Raw genomic sequence first — 22050 nt, 5'->3', positions numbered from 1 at the left:
CAACGTGGGGCTGTTGTATAATAGCAGTTAGGATTGTTTGTGGTGGGTAGAGTGAGAGTAAGAGGTCAGGATGAGTGAGATAGAGAAACTGAGAGAGGAACTTCGAGTGGCTAGGGAACTCCAGGGTAGGCTGGAGGAGGAGAATGGGAGGCTGAGGAGTGAGAATGAGGAGTTGAGGAGTCAGTTGGAGGAGATGGGGGGAATGCTAAGAAGTGCAAAAGAAGAAATGAAAGGGGAGATGAAAGAGTCCGAAGAGAGAATGGAAGAGAGGGTGGATAAAAAGTTGGAGGGAATGATGAAAGGTGTAGAAGAAATGGTGAAAGGTATGTTCAAGGGTGTTTTTGGAGAAGGGGCTGTTGGAGGCAGGTTCTCTGGAACGTGTGAAGGGGCAAGAGAGAAAGAAAAGGAGGAAGAAGTGAATGGAAGTGTGAGTGATGAAAGTGATATGGGAATAGGAAGTAAGAAACGAGGGAATGAGAGGCAGGGTAAGGAAAAGGGGAATGAAAAGCAAGGGAAGGAACAGAGGGAAAGTAAGGATAAGTCAGGGGAAGAAAAAGGGAAGAAGGGAAAGGGAAAGGAAACTGGTAAGAAGGATAAGGAAGTGGGAAAGGCAGGAAAGAAGGGAGAGGGTGAAGGCAGTAGTGATAGTGAGGTGGATGGAGGTGAGTGGATAAAAGTGGATAAAAAGAGGGGGAAGAAGAGTGTAATGAGTAAGATGAATGTAAGTGCGGAAGTGGACTCTTTGTATTCGGAAGAGGGTATGAAAGGACAGAGTGAAAGAAAGCGAAAGTGAGAGTGAAAGTGAGAAAGAAGTGAGAAAGGCTATGTATGTGAGGGAGGTACCCGGTGTGAAAAGTATAATGAGTATGGAAGTAGGGATGTGCATGATTTCTTTAGGGAGTATGAAAGGTTTTGTCAGGATAAGTATGGGGAAAGTAAGAGAGTGTGGGCATGAGAATTAGGAGAATATTTGACTGGGTTTTTGCTTGATATGTATAGGGTTATTATGAGTGTGGGGATGTTGAGTATGACAAGGTGAAAGCTAGACTAGTTGAGCAAGCGAGGCGTATGAAAGCGAGTGTTAAGTATAAGAGGAAGAATGAATTTGATGAGGCAAGAATGAAAGCTGGGAAACCTTGTCACTGTATGCTTGTAGGCTGGAGACGTTGGCAAGGAAGAAGTTTGGGGATGATGGGATAGATGAATGTAAGGAGTTAGTACGGAAGTTGTTAGGGACAGTGCCAGATGGAGTTAGAGAATTTGTGAATTTGAAGCGGAAGGAGAAGAAAAGATGGACGAATGAAAGGTTGATTTGGGGAGAAATTTTGGAAATTGTAGAAGATTATGAGCTTGACAGGGTTATAAAGAGAGCAGAAGTGTAAGTGTAAGGGCTGGGGTAGATGAGAGAGTACCAGAGTTCGGAAGCTTTAGGGATGCAGTGTTGAGGGGCCCAATGAGAATGGCCGATAGTGTAATAGATAGGAGTGTAAGAGCAAGTAATGTGGAGGTGCCAGGGAGGATGAATGGTGGGTTTGTAAGGGAACAACGGGTTGGACGGGTTAGGGATAGTAGTGTACAAAGGGGAAGGTCGATGAGTGGAAGTCGAGCGAAGTGTTTTAGATGTGGAAAGGAAGGACATACAAAGAATGAGTGTAGGTGGGCTTTAGGAGCGTGTTTTGGGTGTGGGCAATCGGGACATTTGGTAAGGGAGTGTACGAAAGATAGGGGGGTTAAATGCTACAGGTGCGGACAGGTGGGTCATATTGCTAATGGTTGTAGGGGTACCCGAGTGAATGTAATATGTGGCAACTGTGGTAAGAATGGGCATTATGCGAGAATGTGTTCAGAGCCGAGAGCGAAGTGTGACGAATGTGGAATGGAAGGGCATGTATCAAGTGTATGTAGACGAAAGAGGGTGACTGTGACAGCGAATTCGGGAAACTGAGTGTGAAGGGGGTTCAAATGGGTGGGTCCTCCAGGATGCAAGCGGTGCGTGTGATGCATGTACGTGAGGGGTTGTTGCATGAGGATCAGCAGTTTGTTTTGATAGAGTATGGTAGGAAACGTAAGAAAGGGAAGAACGTAAGTAAACTGAATGGTCGTAAGTTGTGTGATAGGGGTGTGAGTGCCAAAGTGGAAATGAATGATAAAGCGTGTAATACGGATGAATGGGATGGTATGAATAGAACGTATAGCATATGCGGGTTTGATATAACTGAGTTGACTGAACGTGTAAGGGTTAGTGAACGGTTGGAGGTGAGCGAAAGTGTAAGAGTAAGAGAGCGTAGCAGTAATATACGAGTGATTGAAAGCATGAATGAATCGTTGCAAGAATTGGAAAGGTCAATGAGCGAATGGGATGGGTTAGTTGAAGAATTGGGGGAGGTATTTGGGAACGAGTTAGAGGGTATAGATGAGATTGTGGATGAAATTGAGAGTGGTAATAGTGAAGAAGATAGCGTGAATCTGAGAGAGAATGGAGGAGAAGATGTGAGTTTGAATGTTGCTAGAAGAGAGAATGATTCTGAGAGAATGATTGCGTGCCCATGAACGCGATCTAGAGGACCTGCTAGTGAGCATCCGTGGGTGTTGCGTGAAGGCGATTTGAAAGAGGTGTGAAAGGTGTTGGTTGGGAAATGCTAAAAAGGGGGAGAAATATAGAGGGATGAATAAATTTGTTTTTATTTAGCATTTCCCAACGTTTTGTGAGAGAGAGAGAGAGAGAGAGAGAGAGAGAGAGAGAGAGAGAGAGAGAGAGAGAGAGAGAGAGAGAGAGAGAGAGAGAGAGAGAGAGAGAGAGTGTAATTGTCGTTAGTGAGTGCTTCGGTTGTTGGAAGAGGGATGAGGTCGTTAGGTTGTTTACGGTGCTGTCTGTCTGTGCAAATGTCGAGGGAGTTTTTTTTCGGTTTTGAGAGAGTCTTGAGCTGAGTTCTGTGCAAGGCGGACATTGATGGTAGATTATTGTATGTTCCGTGAGTCGAGTGTTTTCTGTTGGATGTTATTGTTGTCTGTGCATGTGTGTCTTTCTTTTTGCTGTTTTTTTTTGGTTGGAAGTCTGTTTTCCGGTTTTGTTTGTGTAATTTTGTCTACTGTGTTGGCGACCGTGGACACTCTCAACCATCTCCCAGCAACCGAGGATCATAGTGAGTATTGTATGTGGTTATATGTTCGGTGTATCTGTGTTGTGTATTGTTTTTTGTGTTTTAAAATCCCGCCACAAAAGCACTGCAACCTCTAAGTTATTAAGATGTTTGAATTAATAACCATAGTCTAAATAAATCTATCAACCAGACACTAAACGTCATGCTGTGAATGTTATGCATTCAAGTACAAAAATAAAAACAGATATCCTGCAAAATATATAATTTCAGCCAACCCATTTGAAACAGAATTCCCTTGTCCTTCCCTCAGCTCAATACAAAGCTGCATTGTCACTTGGGTTTTATTGTTCCATTGGCCTAAGTGAGAGAGTTTCAATCCTTAGGTTACCCATACCACCATTTACCTCAGGAAAATAGTGGACATTCCCTGGACTGCACAATCAGGGACTATTTTTCTTTCTTTCTAAAGACAAACTTGTAAACTCCCTTTCTGATTTTGCTTTCTTAATCATTAAAACTTTTTGTTCTCATCTTGGAAAAACCCTAAGAGGTAGATGGTAGAGTGATGAAATTAAGGGTTTATGAAGGGAAAGAGAATTGTTTACAGTACAGCAACTAGTACAAGTGAAAAAAGGTGGGGTACGTGGGGTATTCACATACAAACATGCAAAAACTTCAGGAAATGCAGTTGTTCTTTAAATATAAATGCAGAAATGTAAATTTTACCAGTAAAATTTATTATTTGGATACTTACCTACTGTTAAAGATAGTTTATATCTTCGCTCCAATAGGCAAGTTGGCATTCAAACAAAAGAAAGTTTGAATGGCTGCCTGGATGAGTGTCTAGTACACCTGTTCTCCACCAGGTGTGTTTTGAATGTTTTAGCTCTTGTCAGAATTCTCACTGACAGTGCACTAAGTTGTGGGGAGGCTGGGTAGGGTCTACTTTAACAGTAGGTAAGTATCCAAATACATTTTGTTATGAAAATTTACATTATTTGGAATGAATCTTACCTATTGTTAAAGACAGCTGATTCCAACATTGAAAAGAGAATGGTGGAATGTCCAGCTAGACAAAATCCACTAGGATAATTGAGCTAAAGGTTTCTTGCATGAAACCCAAAACATTCTTACCTGATCTGGAATCCTTTCTGGATCTTATTGCTGCCAGAAGCTGGATTCCATTCAGGGAGCAAGGCTCTTGTGTGTGCAGCGAAGAGCAGCCTTGCAGATAAAACTGCTTCAATTCAGTCAGAATGAAACAGAAGCTGCATGATGGGACCCCTGTGCCTGGGTCTGAAAGCCCCATAAAACGACAGTCAACTAAAATTAAATACCTTTACAATATACAGGTATGCTCATGTATAACATACATACCTTCATGCTCCCCAAAATACCAAAACCTGGGATTTCAAACAAAGAGCTTGAAAGACTGCTCTTTCTTTGGTTCAGGAAAAGACTTTACCTGCTACTAACTAAGGGTTTTACCTTTTTCAGACATGATTCTGCATACTGTACTTAAGGTAGAGAGGAACAAAATACGAATTGCACTCCTACCGCACTGCATTAATCACATCCTCAAGCACCAAATTGTCATAAAACTTAATGAAGTTGCAACCACTCTCACATTATGGATGGTTACCTTCAGTAAAGGTAAGTGGTATGGAGCTAGTTCTCATGAGCTAGCCTAATCAAATACATCACAGAGAACCTCATGTTCTTTGACAAAGATGTTCTAGATTTTTAAAGCCACAACACAAAAGGTTAACTCTGCCTCTTCCTGGCTTAACCTTTGACCAAGACATTCTAGAACCACAAAACAAAAGGTTTACTTTGACTCTTCCGGGCATAACCTTTGACAAAGACATTCTAGGTTTTCTAAATCCATAAAACAAAAGATCAACATTGCCTTCTCCAGGCTTAACCTTTGACCAAGATATTCTAGGTTTACTAAAGCTACAAAACAAAAGGTTAACTTTGCCTATTCCAGGCTTAACCTTTGACAGAGACATTCTAGGTTTTCTAAAACCATCTTTGACAAAGACATTCTAGGTTTTCTAAAACCATCTTTGACAAAGACATTCTAGGTTTTCTAAAACCATAAAACAAAGGGTTAAGTTTTCCTCTTGCAGGCTTAACCTATTTAAGTAAATTTCAACTGTCCCAACAAGACAGAGAAGTGTTCCCTCTTTTTCCCCCACCAAAGAGGTTAAATTGGAATTCTTACAGTTCTCAGGAAAACTTATCCTTAACATCATTCTCAGCTCTAAGGCAAAAAGATGAAACAATATTCCCTCTACAACAGCCTTAAGGAGAGTGCTTGTGATAACCTACTATTTTAACTGCTGATAATGCTAACAAAAGGAGAGTTTCATAGTAAATACTTCAATGAAGCTCTTTTCAAAGGCTCAAAAGGCTCTGCAAATAAAATTTTAGAACCAAGTCCAAATTCCAGAGAGAGAATGATCCTGAGTTGTAGGGGGTTCACTCTCAACTGATCTCAATACCTTAAGGTGCTGATCATTAGCCAGATCCAATTGCACAAGATGCAATACCAAGTAAAGAAGGGAACGATAACCTTGAAAATAGACAGCAAAAAACTCTTACTATACCTAAGAAAGCAGAGAACCTTTGATGTATACAAGGGTACAGGTGCTAAAACTTACTCTAGAACAGCACCCAGAGCAAAACGCATACCATTGCTTCTGACATAAGGCCACAGTTGTTTTCCACTTTAAGAGAGAACCCATGATACCTTTGAAAATCCCCTTATTGGGAGGAGATGGCTGAGCATCTCCAACTGGTTAAGTGAGATGCGGAAATTAGTGGAACCACGCACAATTTGGCCGTTTGGGTTGATTTCTCCTTATTGGAAGAATACGAGACACATCCAATGAGAGAGATAGAAATCCTGAAAATCATTCCCTCTGAGGCTACCAAGGCTCTTCAGGAGTCACTGAGCAATTCTCATACTCAAAATTTGTTCAATACTTTCCTTAGAGTAGATATATGGGACTGAATCAGACAAAACTTGACGAAATGCATCCACTGCTCAAGCCTGAGGGCCCTCAAATGAGAAGTAGACTGGTCATTCCTGTTTGTCTGTATGCTAATAAGTACACATCTGAGCACTCCTCTAATTCCCAAGCGACTGCCGGACTCGCTGATGTAATGACATTCGGTAGGTAGGTTTATCTTTCCTGACTCCTCAATCGCCACAAAAACTGTTCTTCCGCAGTATGTACTAGCAAACAGCAGCATAATATTCTTCATTTCAACAAAAGAAGCAGTCTTTCCATTATGACTTAGACTGTGTCCAAGCATAAACCTACTAGGAATGTTCGATGGTCTTTCCACCGCTCTGATGTCTTGCAAGGTTTATCAGGTGTAGTGGTGATCATTTTATGATGTATTGTAATTCAGTGTAACAACACTTGCCATAATTCTTCATTTTGTTTTACAAGATGGAGGGAAAAACAAAACCTGTATGTAGGTTTAAGAATAAACTAATCAACTCCTAGTTTCGGTGTCCCTCCTACAGAACCTAGCAACAAAGATGTCCTGGATTACTTAAAAGTTTAATGACCATTTGCTGTAAGTTGTAATCTGTAATGCTGAAACTGCACTCTAATTGTGCCTGATTATTCTGACAAATCCTCCAGTGAGGCCATGTTTCCTTACAAAGAAAGCCATTACTGCATAGGGAGCTTCCCTAACGGATAAAATCCTTCAAGAAGCAAGAAGTGCCTATCCATCTTCTGACAGAAAAGCCTGTAAATTGCTAAAGCATACCCTCATCACCAGATAAGAATGTATCGTGCAGGAGTTAGTGAAGTCAACTGAAAATAATAATGCACAGAGACTGAGCCAGGTGAAGCAACAGATCCTTGGCCTTATGAACACCATTGACAGAGTTGGCCAGTTAACTCAGTAGAAATGAATTCTTGCTCCTCATAGATGACACCTTCTGCCTATGGGCAACAAATTCCTTGTGAATACTTGAGGTGCTGTACATGAGCCGAAAAAAAGCACCTCGAGCAGCAATACCTTCTCTGCAAATACACATCAAAGGAACTTGTGGGACTGAGAATGTATGGGTATAAGAAAAATGCATCCAGCATGTCCACTGAAACATCCGATTGTTCTTTTGGAAAGTCACTAAAACCATACTGGGAAAACCAAAAAGAATGGGGACAGATGCATACAGTTGTTCAGTCTTGATACGGCCAACACTGGGCAGCAATCTCTGGTTGTTTATAGCAATAAGAAAAAGTCAGAGGTAAAATCCAAGTGAATTACCAACACCTGTTCCATTGCATTCTCTCTAATTACAACCTCCTACTGAAGAACAAGATATTTCTGCTGGAGAAGACACAAAGGAACAGTTATAGGAGACCAAGCCAGTAGAGAACCCAAAATGAATCGTAACTCTGCTTCAGTACCTCTGCCACTTAAGGTTCTGCTCCCAAGTCTCTGCAAGCATGCCAGAAGACCTGCAATTGGCCTCCTACCAGAACCTGACGACTGAACGGATCCATGAAAGGCATAAAATACGCTTGTACCTATATATCCTCCCTTATCGCTTTAGAGAGAGTCAGTAAGTGACATGAAGGAGAAACCAAAACAGCAGAATGAGCCTTTTACAACAGATAGTAGCATAAGGTTTTTCATTTCTTCAAAACTTAGTTACTATAAGCATGAGAACATTCGCCTGCAGTGTCAGAAATGGGTTTGACTGTGCAAGACAAAAACTCTAACACTCTCCTTACTAAAATCCCACTAGTGCCACAACATTTGAAGCTGGCGCCACAAACTCCCTAAGCTGGCACCACAAACACCGTGATCTGGCGCCTCAACTTCTCTAAGCTGGTGCAGAGAAGAGGCAATCATACTGAGCAAAAGTTCAGTAAAAGATAAAACTTCAACAACCTAAACAAAGACCTAGACAACAAGTGCTTGTATCGTAGAGGTCGCTCTCTGCAACTCACAAAAACCAGAAGACAAGCCCTGGACTTGAAAGGAGCTTTGTGCACCAGAGTACAAGAAAACTTTTGACGAGCTCTAATTAGAAAGAAAGCTTGTATTCTCATTCTCCAAATACTTAATGGGTGCCAAAACACTCAAAGACAACCAAGACCTATTCTCTAAATTGCCTCTTTCCTCCAGTAAATGAGGATAAAGCGAAGTGCAACGCTCCAGCAAATGCTGACAAACCAAAGGAGATTCCTCCAATTCCAACTCTTCTGCCACAGGGTGACAGCAGCCAACTACCCGCAATGAATCCCCAACTTGATGAAAGGGAGACAGGGAAATGCAGTCTGAAGTGACTCACCTAACTCAAAACAATTTGGCTGAGCAAAAGAAAATGGAGTGCCAAAAAACACGGGAATTGTTGGGAGGTGGGGAGAAGAGGAGTAGCAAAGACTCTGCCTCCTCATCCAAAAGCAACTCAACAGACTTGAGAGCATTCCTATTCAACACATCCTTAGAAAGCTAGGTAGCTAGAATAATACCTAGCTTGGAAAAAATGGAAGATAATGTAACAATGGTAGGATTGGAAAGAGAAACATTCATCGAGGCAGAATTACAAGATTCACTGATAGCATGTAAAGAATGAACAAGTACATTTCAAGGAGAAAGAGGAATACCTGTAGCAGACATGGATTTAGAATGAGCAGTAGATGTAGTAGAGACTGGTTTAATGACTGAGTCAACATAACATAAAAATAAGTTCAACTCACTAGAGACACATTATTAATAACTGTCTATACTTATATAATTAGTTCTATTGGTGCTAACAAGCTCATACTTGGTGCCAATGACAGTAGAAGTCATATACATTGCAAAAATTAATGTTTGCAAAAATGATCTTTTGACTAACGCATTAAACGAGACTCAGAGGCACTGACATCTTACCTCTTACAAGGGAATGCAAAAATGACTGCACACTATAGGGGGACCTGGAACAGTTCTATAACTTTAATTCAGACAAACCTTTAACTGACTAAAATAAGGTTTAAGTCCTGTTCTAACTTCTCAATTTGCTTTTCATGAACCAAAGGGGAGTAGAAGACAGAGCTAGAGGAAACCTAAGTACTACCTAAAGCATCAGCCAAGGAAAAACCATGACCAAGTAAAAATACCTACAGATGGAGGACCTGCAGAGGGGGAAGAAATGACAGGTTGGTGACCTGACCTAACTACTTGCTTTTGTAATCTATATGCTTCCCTTCTCTTCCTATACTAACGAACTTAGGCATAAAGTCCTCCAAAAATCCCTACTTCCTAACATCTATTCTCAAGATCACATTTTATACCCCTGTATCTGGCATAAACAGTGTGTCTATCTCCTCAATAATCGACATCCCGCTAACACATTACTCATTCCTACAGAACCTGATGTTCTTAGCCTTGATTCCAGAGGAAGAAATCCCAGGAAAAATAAATGTACAGTATTGTGAAAGCAGCAAACAGCCAAAACCATGCAATGCCAACATGAGCCTATACACAATGGCGGCAAGGAGAATTCTGACAAGAGCTAAAACATTCAAAACACACCTGGCGGAGAGCAGGTGTACTAGACAGTTATCTGGGCAGCCATTAAAACTTTCCGTTTGTTTGAGTCCTGATTCACCTATCGGCACGAAGATATCAACTATCTTTAACAACAGGTAAGATTCATCCCAAATAAAAATGTTTATGAGCAAGTGGATCTTAGAATAACAAATTTTCATTATAAAATTTATTATTTGGATACCTATCTATTGGAAGATAGCTATATCTTCTTGCTGGTAGGTGATGCTGGCATTCAAAATATAAAGACTGCTTGGCTAACCCAGATGCCTGTTTAGTTCACCTGTTCTGTACCAGTGTGTTTCAACAGTGGCAGATTTAAGGGGGGGCCACCTGGTCACATCCCCCCCATGGATATGAATAATAAAACACTGTTTTCTTTCAATAAATATAGGTTACATTACCTGTGTCATCAGCAACAGCAGAACGAACCTTTTTTTCACAAAATTTCATTAAGTCATACAGGAGAGTAACAATGGGCTTCGAAAGGTTGAATGTTTTGCAAAGCTTCTTATTCACCGAAGTATTTTAGATGACACAGCAGATAATTTCATTAAATCTGATATCAACACCTTCTCCAAAAGATCTTCCCCCAGGTCAGAATTTATTTCATAGGTAGAATAATGTGTAAATCTCAAAGCAATAATTAAATTTTGATAATGTGTACCCACTGCACACAAGTAAAATATTGATAGAAACACTAAAATAAAATTATATAATAATGTTTTTCTTTATTCTTGTATTTAATGCTTGCATTTGCCAAAGAAACTTCACCTGCTACTTCTCTGTAAGCTACAGCTTTTGGAAACAATGTAACAATTTTTATAATTATAATCTCTCTCTCTCACAATATATATGTGCATATGTTGTAAATAAGTGTGCATACATATATAAATATTGATATATATGTACCGTATGCATGTACACATTACATACACATATGATAATCCTAAGTGCCCCGCAATGAAAGATTTCTAAATTCACCACTGTGTTTCAAATGTTTCGGTTCTCATCATAATTCCTGACAACCCAATAAATTGTGGGGAAGCTGGGTGGGTCATACTTTAATAATAAGTGAGTATCAAAACAATAAATTTTATTATGAAAATTTACATTATTTGGGATGAATCTTACCTACTGTTAAGAGCTGCCTAATTCCCATAGAGAGAGAGAGAGAGATGGTGGGTTAATGCAGCTAGACAAGGCTCCACACTGCCAAGCAAACTAAAGATTTCTTATATGAAACCCAATTGTAACCTGACCCAGGATCCTTTCTGGAGAGTACTGCTGCCAGATGTTGGATCTCTCTCAGGGAGTAAGGCTCTTGCATAAGACAAAAGTAAGAGTAGCCTTGCAGAGAAAGCCACCTCTTAAGAAGTAGTGTTCATGAGACCCCTGTGCCTGGGTCCAACAGCCCAACAATTAATGCACCTACAGCTCTCCAACGCTTAAGACTGGGCATTAAAATTATGGAAAGAGACTACAAAGCTGCTCTTTTATTCAGTTCAGGAAAATAGGCTACCTTACTTTAACCAGACCACTGAGCTGATTAACAGATCTCCTAGGGCTGGCCCGAAGGATTAGACTTATTTTTACTTGGCCAAGAACCAATTGGTTACCTAGCAACGGGACCTACAGCTTATTGTGGTATCCGAACCACATTATACCGAGAAATGAATTTCTATCACCAGAGACATATTCCTCTAATTCTTCATTGGCCGGCCGGAGACTCGAACGCGGGCCCAGCACAGTGCTAGCTGAGAACGATATCGACCAGTCCAATGAGGAACTAGTCTCTATGACTAGTGGACTAAGAGCTGCTGTTTCAAACAAGATTTCCACATCCTTAAGGGAATGTGCTGCACAAATGGAATTACATTTCCATAAACCCAAGTTAATCACATTCCAGAGACAAAGTTCTCAAAATGAAATAGCAATAACTCCTGCATTATGAATATAAAATAACCCTCAGCATAGGTGATACATCAAGATTAAGTTTTTCATGAAACTAATTTGACCAAACAGTGAATGATAAAGGGTAATGCATTTTATACATAGTACAGTAGTGTTTGATCTTCTAATACACTCTAACGGCCCTATAAAGCAAGTGTCATTATCTTAATACTACTAAATGAGGTCAAGTCAAGCAATTAAACAACACTAAGAAGGGAAAGGTCTTAAATTTGTTCTTAGCTCTAAACCCAGGGCAAAAACAAAAGATTAGCATCTTCACTGCAAAAGCTAACATTCTACATGAAATACTTGGAATTTGCTTACTCTTTTGCAGATGCTGAGGTTACCAAGTGAGCATATATTATTATTATTATTATTATTATTATTATTATTATTATTATTATTATTATTATTACTGAAATAAATTGCTGCATCAGCTGCACTGATCTTGTATAGAGTCTTCTCTATTTTCCTTATAGCAGTTTTCTCTCTGTTACTACAACTGGCGAGTAATGCGCCAATGTGATTCATCAGGAGGAGTTCAATTCCAGGGATAAGTAAGTCAAATTTGGTGAGCATAGACCATAGAATTATTTACACATAAGGATAAAATATATGTCAATTCTGGATACAAGTCAAAATCCTGAAGTGGCCAACGTTTCTCCCGGATTCATCCGAGTATGATCACGGCAGTGGGTCGGAGTACCTATAGACTGGTGATGCTAGAGGGATCTACTCTATAAATAGTCATAGGTCAGCAGGCGGTTTTCTCATGCTGATTTGTTATTGGTTGGTGGTGCACAGCAGCCTCCTATTGGTTGGAGAAAGTTTCTCTCAAGTCCTTTCTCGGCGCTGTTGTAGCCTAACAGACTGTCAAGGCAGGGGTGTGATGTCACTGGGTGGTGGGTGATGTTGTGTGATGCCACAGCGGCTCAAATTTTTATTGGTTGCTAGGTTGCCCTTCTCATTACGTATTCATTGTGCAAAGTCACGGCGGCTCGAATTTTCATTGGCTGCTAGGTTGCCTGTCTCTTTAGGTATTCATTGTGCAACATCATGGCGGCTCGAATTTTCTTTGGCTGCTGGGTTGCTCATATCATCAGGTATTCTTGGGCCTGGGGTGTCGTTCGGTCTGGTATTACTGAAGTGTCCTGGTATATTTCTTCTTAAGCTGGTGGGGAGGAAAAGCACTTCCTGCATTGTATTTGGTGAGGGCTTCTCTTCTTGAATAAGAATTGCCTCTAGCAGTTGTAGATCTCGCTGATCAGGGACCCTCCCTATTATCTTGGTGTTTCTGATAATACCGTCGCAGGAGATGGCTTCCTGGTGGGCAATCCTGGTGTGATTCCTAGTAGCTCCTTCCTGTGCATGGCATGAAATCCTCTTGGACAGCTTCATAGTAGTCATTCCAGTGTAAGAGCTGGGACATCCACTGGCAGGGCAGGAAAACTGGTAGATTACATTCGTCTGCTGTAAGGGATCTCTTGCTGGAGGGGTTGGATTGTTTTTTGTGATTAGGTCCCTGGTACGTTGATTTTGGTGGTAGATGACGAGTTCAAGTTCTTTATAAGGTTCAGTAGGGGCCACATTCTCCATTATAAATTTCTTCATTACGGCTTCATCTTCCGATATCATAAGTGCATTTTTGCCTCGTAAAACAGCTTGATTTTCTCTTGGGGGTGGGGCTGCGATCTCATTCTCGTTGTACCATTGATCCAGCGCTGTACAAACTTCCTTGTTGATTTGCTGATTTGAGTACCTGTTATTCACGAGCATCTGGGTGACATGGTCGACCTCTTGGTGAGTGTCCTGCCAGGAAGAACAGTGGGTGAGGGCCCTCCTAATGTAGGCCCTGACTGTGGTGTTCTTGAACCTTGCAGGGCACTCACTGTCGCCATTCAGGCACAAGCCTAAGTTCGTCTGCTTCATGTAGACTGTGGGTCTTGGAGAAAAGGATGGTGAGGAAAGGGAGCTGGCCATTGTTGCTAAATTCAATGGTATAATTTAGTGAACTGCACTGCTGGAACATGTCATCTATGAATCTTGCGCATTTACAGGGTCTTCTTGTATGGGAGAAGACTCTCCTCCACCATGCCCATGTAGAAGTTCGAGAACAGGACACCGAGAGGGAAACCCATCATGACACAATCCTTCTGTCGGAACATCTGGTCTTTATGGGTGGAGAAAGGGGCCTTCTTCGTACTTTTGAAGTTCCAACTGCACGAAATCCTCAGGGAGGCTATTCCACAGTCCAGCAGTGTGAAGAATAAAGGACTTCTGGAACTGAGAAGTTCGACAACGAGGCACATTTACTGCATACTGAGGCTGCTGTTCAGCTAATCTGGTTTCCCTCAGCAGGAAAACAGGATCAGGGATCAACTGTGAATATAAAAGATCTCTGTTAAAATACAACTTATGAAAAAGGGACAAACAAGAGACCAGCCATCGATGGACCAAGTTATAGCTGCTAATATTAGGAAACAGAAACCAACCACCACACACCATTCTATCTACATAAATAGTTAAGTGCTTTAAAGAGGCTGTTTCTGAAATCTCAAATAGCTCTGAAGACAGAATCCTAACCACATCATGGCTCCAAAACAGGCAATTCAGTTTCAAAAGGCCTGAACACCTCCTAAGGCACAGGTCATAGTTGAGCTGGGAATGACAGCTTTTAAACTAACTAAAAACTAAAGCACTAAATTAAGTAGTCTATAGAGGTATGGATGCATGAAATATAACAAATTTTGAATAACGGTCTGTATTTTTCCTAGGTATACATACCCAAGCCTTTTATATAGGAGTATCTTTCAGTACAAGCTGGAAACCAGTCAAAAATTTAGTAACAAGGTAGTTAACTAAGTGGTTAATAAGTAGAGATGGGGGTGATTGGGGTAGTATCCCTCACTCACCAACAGTTGCTTCACTTTTCCTACAGCCACAGATTAGGTGTGGTGGTAGAGGTGAGGCTAAATATAAAAGGCTCTGGTTTGTATACTTAGGAAAAATAAAAACTGTTATTCAAATTTCGTTACTTTTTCCTATAGGAATACAAATCATAACCATTTATTTGGCAGACTTACTCCTTATACGGGAGGTCAGTCCACTTCACAGACTGGAGTTGAAAGCCACCATGGAACTGCCATGTTCCCAGATGCCCAGCAAGAAGTGGGATGACCTGGCTCCAGTAATCTACCGGTTTGGTGAAACAATTGGCCAGAGTATTAGGGCCCTGAGCCTGAGTGCCCCCTCTAAAGAATGAAGAGGTTACAGAATTAGGAATATTTCTGAGAACCATGACATCTCCTGTAAGAGACTTCAAGTCAGAAGGCAGTTTGGTTCTGGCTAATATAATTAAAGGCTGCAGAACCGTACTTCTGCTTTCTTTCTTTCAGCTGAAAACCCCTATGGATAGAATCAACAGACTAACCCTAGAGAGCTCCAAAGGGAAATTACCCTGAAGAGAGAGATATGTTATAGGAAAAGGTGATAAAGAAATAAATAAATAAGAGGGAATAAAAATTGAGACCGACACACCTGAATTCTGATGTTAGTTGAAAGCAAGATTGAATTTGCTCCTCACTTAAACATTTGGAGGTCAGAGGACTCCACAACTGCAACTGGTAAACTATTCCACATTTCAGTTGCAGCCAAAATAAAACTCCTAACAAACGGAGTTTGATTAAACCTGATATTAGAAAAATGATAAACTGTTTGCAGCAGCAGGCTGCCTAGTGTTATGAGCAAAAATAGCTAAGTCAGGTAAGGAGGAGTGCAGAGGATGTTCTTCACTGTTGTATATTTTATGCAACAAACATAATGAACCCACTTTACATAGTGACTGTGAATTAGATTTGACTAATAAGAAGAATGATGTCCAAATTAGAGTAATAATAAACAAAATACCAAACCCAATAAGAGGTAACATTAAAATAAAAGCACCTTACCAGGGTGTAATTTGACCTTTTTCTAAAAAGTCTTCGTCCCTTACACTGTGGTTCTAAACTGAGCAACTCATTCTTGTTGTACCTGAGTGAAAAGAGAAAAATGTTATTCTCATAATAAAATTAAGTTTCATATATACTTAAAGTAATTACATAGCTATTGTTTCTAACTTGCGCAGCAACCTTTATTTAAAAAATCACGTTAACACTTCGATAGTTTAGTGTAGGTAACAAGCCCCACCCACCAACAAGAGTACTGGAAACGACTTCGCAGAAAACCTCATTCTGTTTGTGCCCTTTTGTCCATGAAAGGGGAGGAGGGTGGGCTTTGATTCTATAATTACTTAGTAAGTATATATGAAAGTTAATTTTATTATAAAAATATAATTTTCATATAAGTAACTTACAAAGTAATTACGTAGCTCAATCCCACACTGAATGGGGGTGGAGTACATGGACATATTCTATTCCAAAACATGAAGGCATGGTAATGACTTTGAAATAGAAAAATTGCTAGCACTGAAACAACACTTGTCATTTCCTTACGTGGTAAGAGAGCTACTGCAGGTGAATACTGCCTCTGGTTGGTGCTCATCTTAACCTTTAGTGGCGTGGCGGTTGAGCCATGGGCGTCGCCTCCACTTAAGTGGGAGCTTTGCAGCAGAGGATAGGCTTGATAGCTGGCAAAGGATACACAAGTGCCCTTGCCCTGGGCACAGTACCAATATAAAAAAAATACCAGACAATGCTTTCACCCACACTGAAAACATCACAACCCATCTGCTGAGACTAGTGGGTACTCCAGGTACATTGTACCCCCTGGCTCCAGAAAATTCAGCACCTTACTTCAAGGCAAAGAGATTGTATGAGAAAAAGAGAGATTCCCAATGTTTACTCTCCCAATACTAGGCCACTGATAATGGCCCCAAAACACTGTTTCAACTTCTTTCAAATAGTGACGGGTGAAGATCGGTTCGCACTTTCAGTAGGCCGAATGCAGAATGGAAGTGAGGAACATATGTGCCTGAAAGCTGATAAGGTAGAGGCTGCCCTGACGTCAAGAGCTTTCACTTTAAAAGTAGGCAAAATATCCTCCTGAATCTGAGAGTGCCCCTCAGAAATTAAGTCTTGACAAAGAAGGACAATGCATTCTTAGTCAAAGGGTGAGATGGGTTCTTGACAGAGCACCAGAGGTTACTGGATGGTCCTCTGATCTTCTCGGTCCTGCTCAGGCAATAACTTAAAGCCCCAACAGGACAAAGGTATCTGTTAAGGTATTAATGGAGAAAGAATGGGGCCAGGGCTTGGAAGGGTCCTTGTTCTTGGCTAAAAATTCAAGGGTAAAGTAGCAAACTGCGTCTCGTGAAAAACCTACCCTTTATCGATGACTTGGAACTCGCTAATATGTTAGCATTAGCCAAGGCCACGAGGAAGAGAGTCTTCCGAGTAAGATTTCTCCTAGAAGAGGAAAGAAGGGGTTCAAAAGAGGGACCTGTCAGCCACTTCAACACCGCGTCCAGGTTCTGTGAGACCGGATCTTCCTGTCTTGCTTAGATGTACCAAAGGACTTGACAAGGTTGTTAAGATCCTGGATTGATGCAAAATTCAAGACCCCTGTGTTTAAACACTGAGCTAAATAAGCTACTAAGTCTCCTTGGATAAAGAGGGAAATCTGCAATTTGGGTCACAGACATCTCAGAAGAAGAGACATTGAGTCTGAGACACCAGCTTCGGAAAATCACCCACTGAGCCTGGAAGATGCAGCTTGGAAATCGATGCCTGCATCTTGCAATAGCCTCTGCAGCACGTCTTGAAACCTCTTACGCTCTGACGAGCTTCTGGACAGTCTGAAGCCAGTTAGGGCAAGAACGGACAATGCTGTGGTATCTCTTAAAGTGAGGTTGTTTGAGTAAACACAGTTTCTAGGGGAAGGAGTCTCAGAAAGTCCACTCTTAACTGTAGTTGGTCCTGGAACCATTCTTACATGGGCCAGAACTCTCATGAGAAGTTTGCCTTACTTGACGAACGTCTTGATGGATGGCAGAGACTCCAGTAGGCTCATCCACAGATGGACCGAGCAATACAAAGGGGCTAGAAACTTGTGGACCATCTGAAGGCAGTTGGAGATTCTCTTGGCAGACAGAAAAGTCCGATAAGTCTGAGAGCTGAGACTCATCCCCAAATAGAAGAACTCTAGGGACTTCTGAAGGTAGATAATTACGTTCCTGAGAGAGGAGATGTTCAAGTCCTTCATGCACTTTTCCCTCAAAGGCGATCGAAGAGGCAAGTCATCTAGATATAGACTGATGTTTATACCTATAAAACGAAGCCACTACAAGAGTGAGGACTTGAGTGAACACTTGAGGTGAATGGATGAAAGGACTGACTGGTTCATCTCCACCTGAACTTCGTCTGCCGGACAAAGAGATTGAGGGCGCTTCATTGAGGACTGGTCTCCAAACCCTAATGATTTGGGGACCACAAACAGATGGTAGTAGAAGCCCTCTGAGTTGATGTCCTCGACTTCTACGACTCTCTTTCGAAGGAGAGAGGAGACCTCCTCCAAAAGGGCTGAATGTTTTCCCAAGCCTCTTGAGTAGGCCATCAAAACTAAGGGAGAAGGGACTAAAGGGGGCCTCTCCATCAACGGAATGGAGGAGCCTTCCCACAGAACCTTGACAATCCACTGTTCTGTCCCTCTGATACCCCACTTCTCCCAAAACTTGAGAAGACTGGCTCCCACTTGTGCATGGAGGACTTCTTCCTCATACTTGAGCAAGGACTTGAGCTCTTGTTGATAGTTCTGGCCGAAAACCAGACACTGGAGTGGGTCCTAGACTGGACTCTGACTTACTCCCATGAAAGGGATGTTGCTGGAGAGGAGGGACTATCTTGGGAACAAACACAGACGAATCTTAGGGGTGTTTGGAAGAATGCACCAGATCTTAAGTTGACTTCTATTGAAGGCCGACTTCTGGACCTGAATGACTCCTTTAGTGGAACGGGAGCACCAAAAATCTCTTTTCTTCAAAACCCCCAAAGATGGTATTGTCTGCACAAGAAAATACTCCTAGTCAGTCTGAGGCGAAGTCTCCACTAAATCATGCAATCTTCAATCTTCTGGCTAGCACTCTCCCATCCAGTCCAAGAAACTGAAAGCTTCAAACAACTCAAAGAGGTCTTTGACAAGGAGGTCAAGTTCTGTTGACGAAAAACAATCGCCGACGAAAATGCAGTGTTGGGAAAACCTACAAACTAAGAGTGAAGGAGGAAAGATGAAGGAAGCCTTTCCTTGCTCCCTCCTCGCAGAAAACCAAACTTCAATCTAGAGTGCCTTCCTAGAAGACGAGGAGAGCATAGGTCTGTCAACTGGATGGCTCCTCATCAGGAAGGACGAGGTAAGCGAGACCATGACTAGCAGGAGCCAAAAAGAGGGTAAGAAAGTTTGCCCACAAAAACTGAAGGAGAGTTGCATAGACTAGGAGACCCGCGGTTGGAAACGGGCGCCTGGTGCCTCTGAGCAGGAGATTGATACTGAAGGTTGGCACCAGGCACCTGGCAACTGGCGCCAAGCGTTCAGGAGCTGGCACCAGGTACTCAGAAACTGGCAGCGGATGCTCAGGAGCTGGCGTCAGGCACCCGTGAAGAGATGGGCGCTTGAACAAAGCCAACGGGTGCCTGAGGGGGATCGTTGAGTGCTTGGGAGTCAAATACTGGCGTCCGACAGAAGTACGCTCAAAAGAGAAATACTCCGGACTGTCCCATGCACTACATGCAGGTTGAGGACTGTGCCCGGCTCCTTAAAGCTAACTGGGCAGCAGAGAAGAGCAGCCAGCATCGCCTGCGTGCCTCTTCAATGGATGAGACTAATCTAGAAAGCACTTGTGGAGCTTCCAAGTTCAGGCTGGAGTCTTGAGAGTCGGATGACAACTGACGCATTCACATAGATGCCTTTCCAACAGCTGTCTATCGAAGTCTGGAAGCGATCAACAGGCTTGACTCAGGGGGCAACTACCTGTGGGCAAACCCAACCAGCCTCCCTTGGACCTCTGGTATGTCTTCTCCCAGGTTTAGGGGAGTATGACAGGGACCTTCATCTAGGAGAACCAGCAGGAGGAGCAGCCACCTCCTCCACTTGCATTATACTCTCTCCTATCAAGACGCCTTTCCAGTAGCTGTCTGCCAATACCTGGGAACGCTCAACAGGTTTGACTTAGGAGGCAAGTACTGGTGGGACAACCCCCTCGGCCTCCATTAGACTTTTGGTATGTCTTCTCCCAGGTTTAGGGGAGTATGACAGTGACCTTGGTCTAGGAGAATCAACAGGACAAGCAGCCACCTCCTCCACTTCACTGTATTCACTGTATAGACTTGAGACTAACAATGGTATGGGCCAGAAGCAAGGGAGCCAGGCGTAAAAGTAGGTGGACTGAAAGTAGGAGGGCTAGTAGCAGGAGAAAAAGCAGGAAGGGGGGAAGAAGGAATAGCAGCTCGATCTTCTAACCTAGGCTAGGGTAGAATTCTAGGCTATGGGAAGCTCGTTTCTCAGCTCTAGAGACCGCTTTCCTTTTTCTATCCCTCTCTAACTGGTCTATTTGAGATTTAAGTACCTTCTACTCTTGCTAACCATTACATTTAGCACAAGTTTTCTCCCTACTATATTTCTGCCCACAACATTTATCGCAAATTGTATGAGAATCGTATGAAGATTTAATTAATCTGGTTTTGCAACTATCGCTACAATAGCGAATCTAGGTGAACTTGAATCAGACATGATAATATCCTGATCCTGAAAGCTATTAAAGCTTGAAGGCTACTCAAATAAGCGATAATACTTCACCAAAATCCAGCCATACAACAAAAAATCAGTAAACAAAAGCTGCCGCAAACTCCTGATGTTACTCAAGACCCGGCAGAAACAGAATGAGGGTTTCTGCTAAGTCAATTCCAGTACTCCCGCTGGTGGGCGTGGCTTGTCACCTACACTAGGCTTGTCACCTACACTAAACTATCAAAGCGCTACTGCAATTTTTTAAATAAAGGCTGCCACGCAAGTTAGAAACTGTAGCTACGTAAGTACTTGGTAAGTTACTTATATGAAATAAGCAAGTAAGCAACCCCTATTCATATGCTGTAAACATGACATTTTTATGATATAATAAAGTTTTATACATACTTACCAAGTAATTACATAGCTATAGTTTCCTCTTGCATGGCAGCTTAAATTAAAAAATACACGGGTAATGCTTCAAAGTTCAATGCTGGTGACTGGTCCCACCCACTAACGGAAATACCATGAACGACTTAGCATACAACCTCATTCTGCTTATGCCATATGTCCATCGGAGGGGAGGCAGGAGGGCTCCGATCATGTAATTACTTGGTAAGTATATAAAAAACTTTATTTTATCATAAAAATGTCATTTTTGTATAAGTAACTTACCAAGTAATTACATAGCTGATTCCCATGTTGACAGGAGGTGGGATACATGGACATACTCTACCCCAAAACATTAAGACATGTCATGAATTTGAAATAGAATAAGTTGCTAACATTGAAAACAATGCTTGTCGTTCCTTATTAGTTAAGAGAGCCTGCAGTAGAAAACTGCCTCAGGTTGGTGCTCAACTTAACATCTAGTGATGTGGCAGTATAGCCAAGAGCATCTGCTACTACGTGGGAGCTTTGCAGCAAAGGATAAGTCCGATGGCTGGCAAAGCATAATTGGAAGTTTTGCAGCGGAGTTAACCAAAGGAAAACAAAACTTCAAAAAGTGCCCTTGCCCTGGGCACAGTACCACAATAAAACGACCAAACAACACTGTCACCTGCACTGAAATAAAGGCCATAACCTATCCAATGAGAGTGGTGGGTGCTCCAGGTACATTGTAGACCCCAGCTCTCACAAAATTTGGCACCTTACTACAAGGTGAAGAGATAGTAAGAGAAAATGCTATGCTTCCTTCTGCAATGCCAAGCCAGTTACTAATAATCACAAGTTACCGCAAAAAATTTTAACACTTTAAATTTTTTTTGAAGAGGTGAGAAGCAAAAATCAATTACACTTCCAGTAGGTTGATTGTAAGACTGACGTAAAGGGCATATATGCATGAAGGCTAATGAGGTAGAAGTTGTTCTGATGTCTTTAGCTTTCACTTAAAAGTAGGCCCAATGCTCTCCTGAAACTAAGAAAGGTCTCATAGACCAAGTCCATACATGAAGAACAGTGTGTTCTTAGAGGGCGAAAAAGGGTCCTTGTCAGAACACTATACGTTATGAATGGCCCCGTGCTTCCAATCCTGCTCAGGTAATACCTGAAAACTCCAACAGATAAAAGAGCTTCTTACTCTTCCCCAGAGCCAAGGATGACTGACAATTGGAAGCTGAGCTGGAAGTCAGACAAGGTAAAGGCTCGGGCTGGAGGGTGCTCCTGGGAGCCTGGAGCAATGTCCCTGGCTGTCAAGACCGTCTTCTCTTCC

General features: G+C 41.9%; 1 protein-coding gene across 1 annotated transcript in view; it reads right to left on the bottom strand.

The window, feature by feature from the left end:
- Nucleotides 1–22050, bottom strand: part of LOC136848546 (uncharacterized) — a 401222-nt gene that overhangs the window by 82801 nt on the left and 296371 nt on the right. Inside the window, exon 18 of the mRNA XM_067120822.1 lies at nucleotides 15575–15656. Within this exon, the coding sequence (XP_066976923.1) occupies nucleotides 15575–15656 (82 nt within the window). The remainder of the gene's footprint in view (nucleotides 1–15574; nucleotides 15657–22050) is intronic.

The sequence above is a fragment of the Macrobrachium rosenbergii genome, chromosome 19, assembly GCF_040412425.1.
Source record: "Macrobrachium rosenbergii isolate ZJJX-2024 chromosome 19, ASM4041242v1, whole genome shotgun sequence".
Lineage (NCBI taxonomy): Eukaryota > Metazoa > Arthropoda > Malacostraca > Decapoda > Palaemonidae > Macrobrachium > Macrobrachium rosenbergii.
This window is presented reverse-complemented; position numbering and strand designations above follow the sequence as displayed.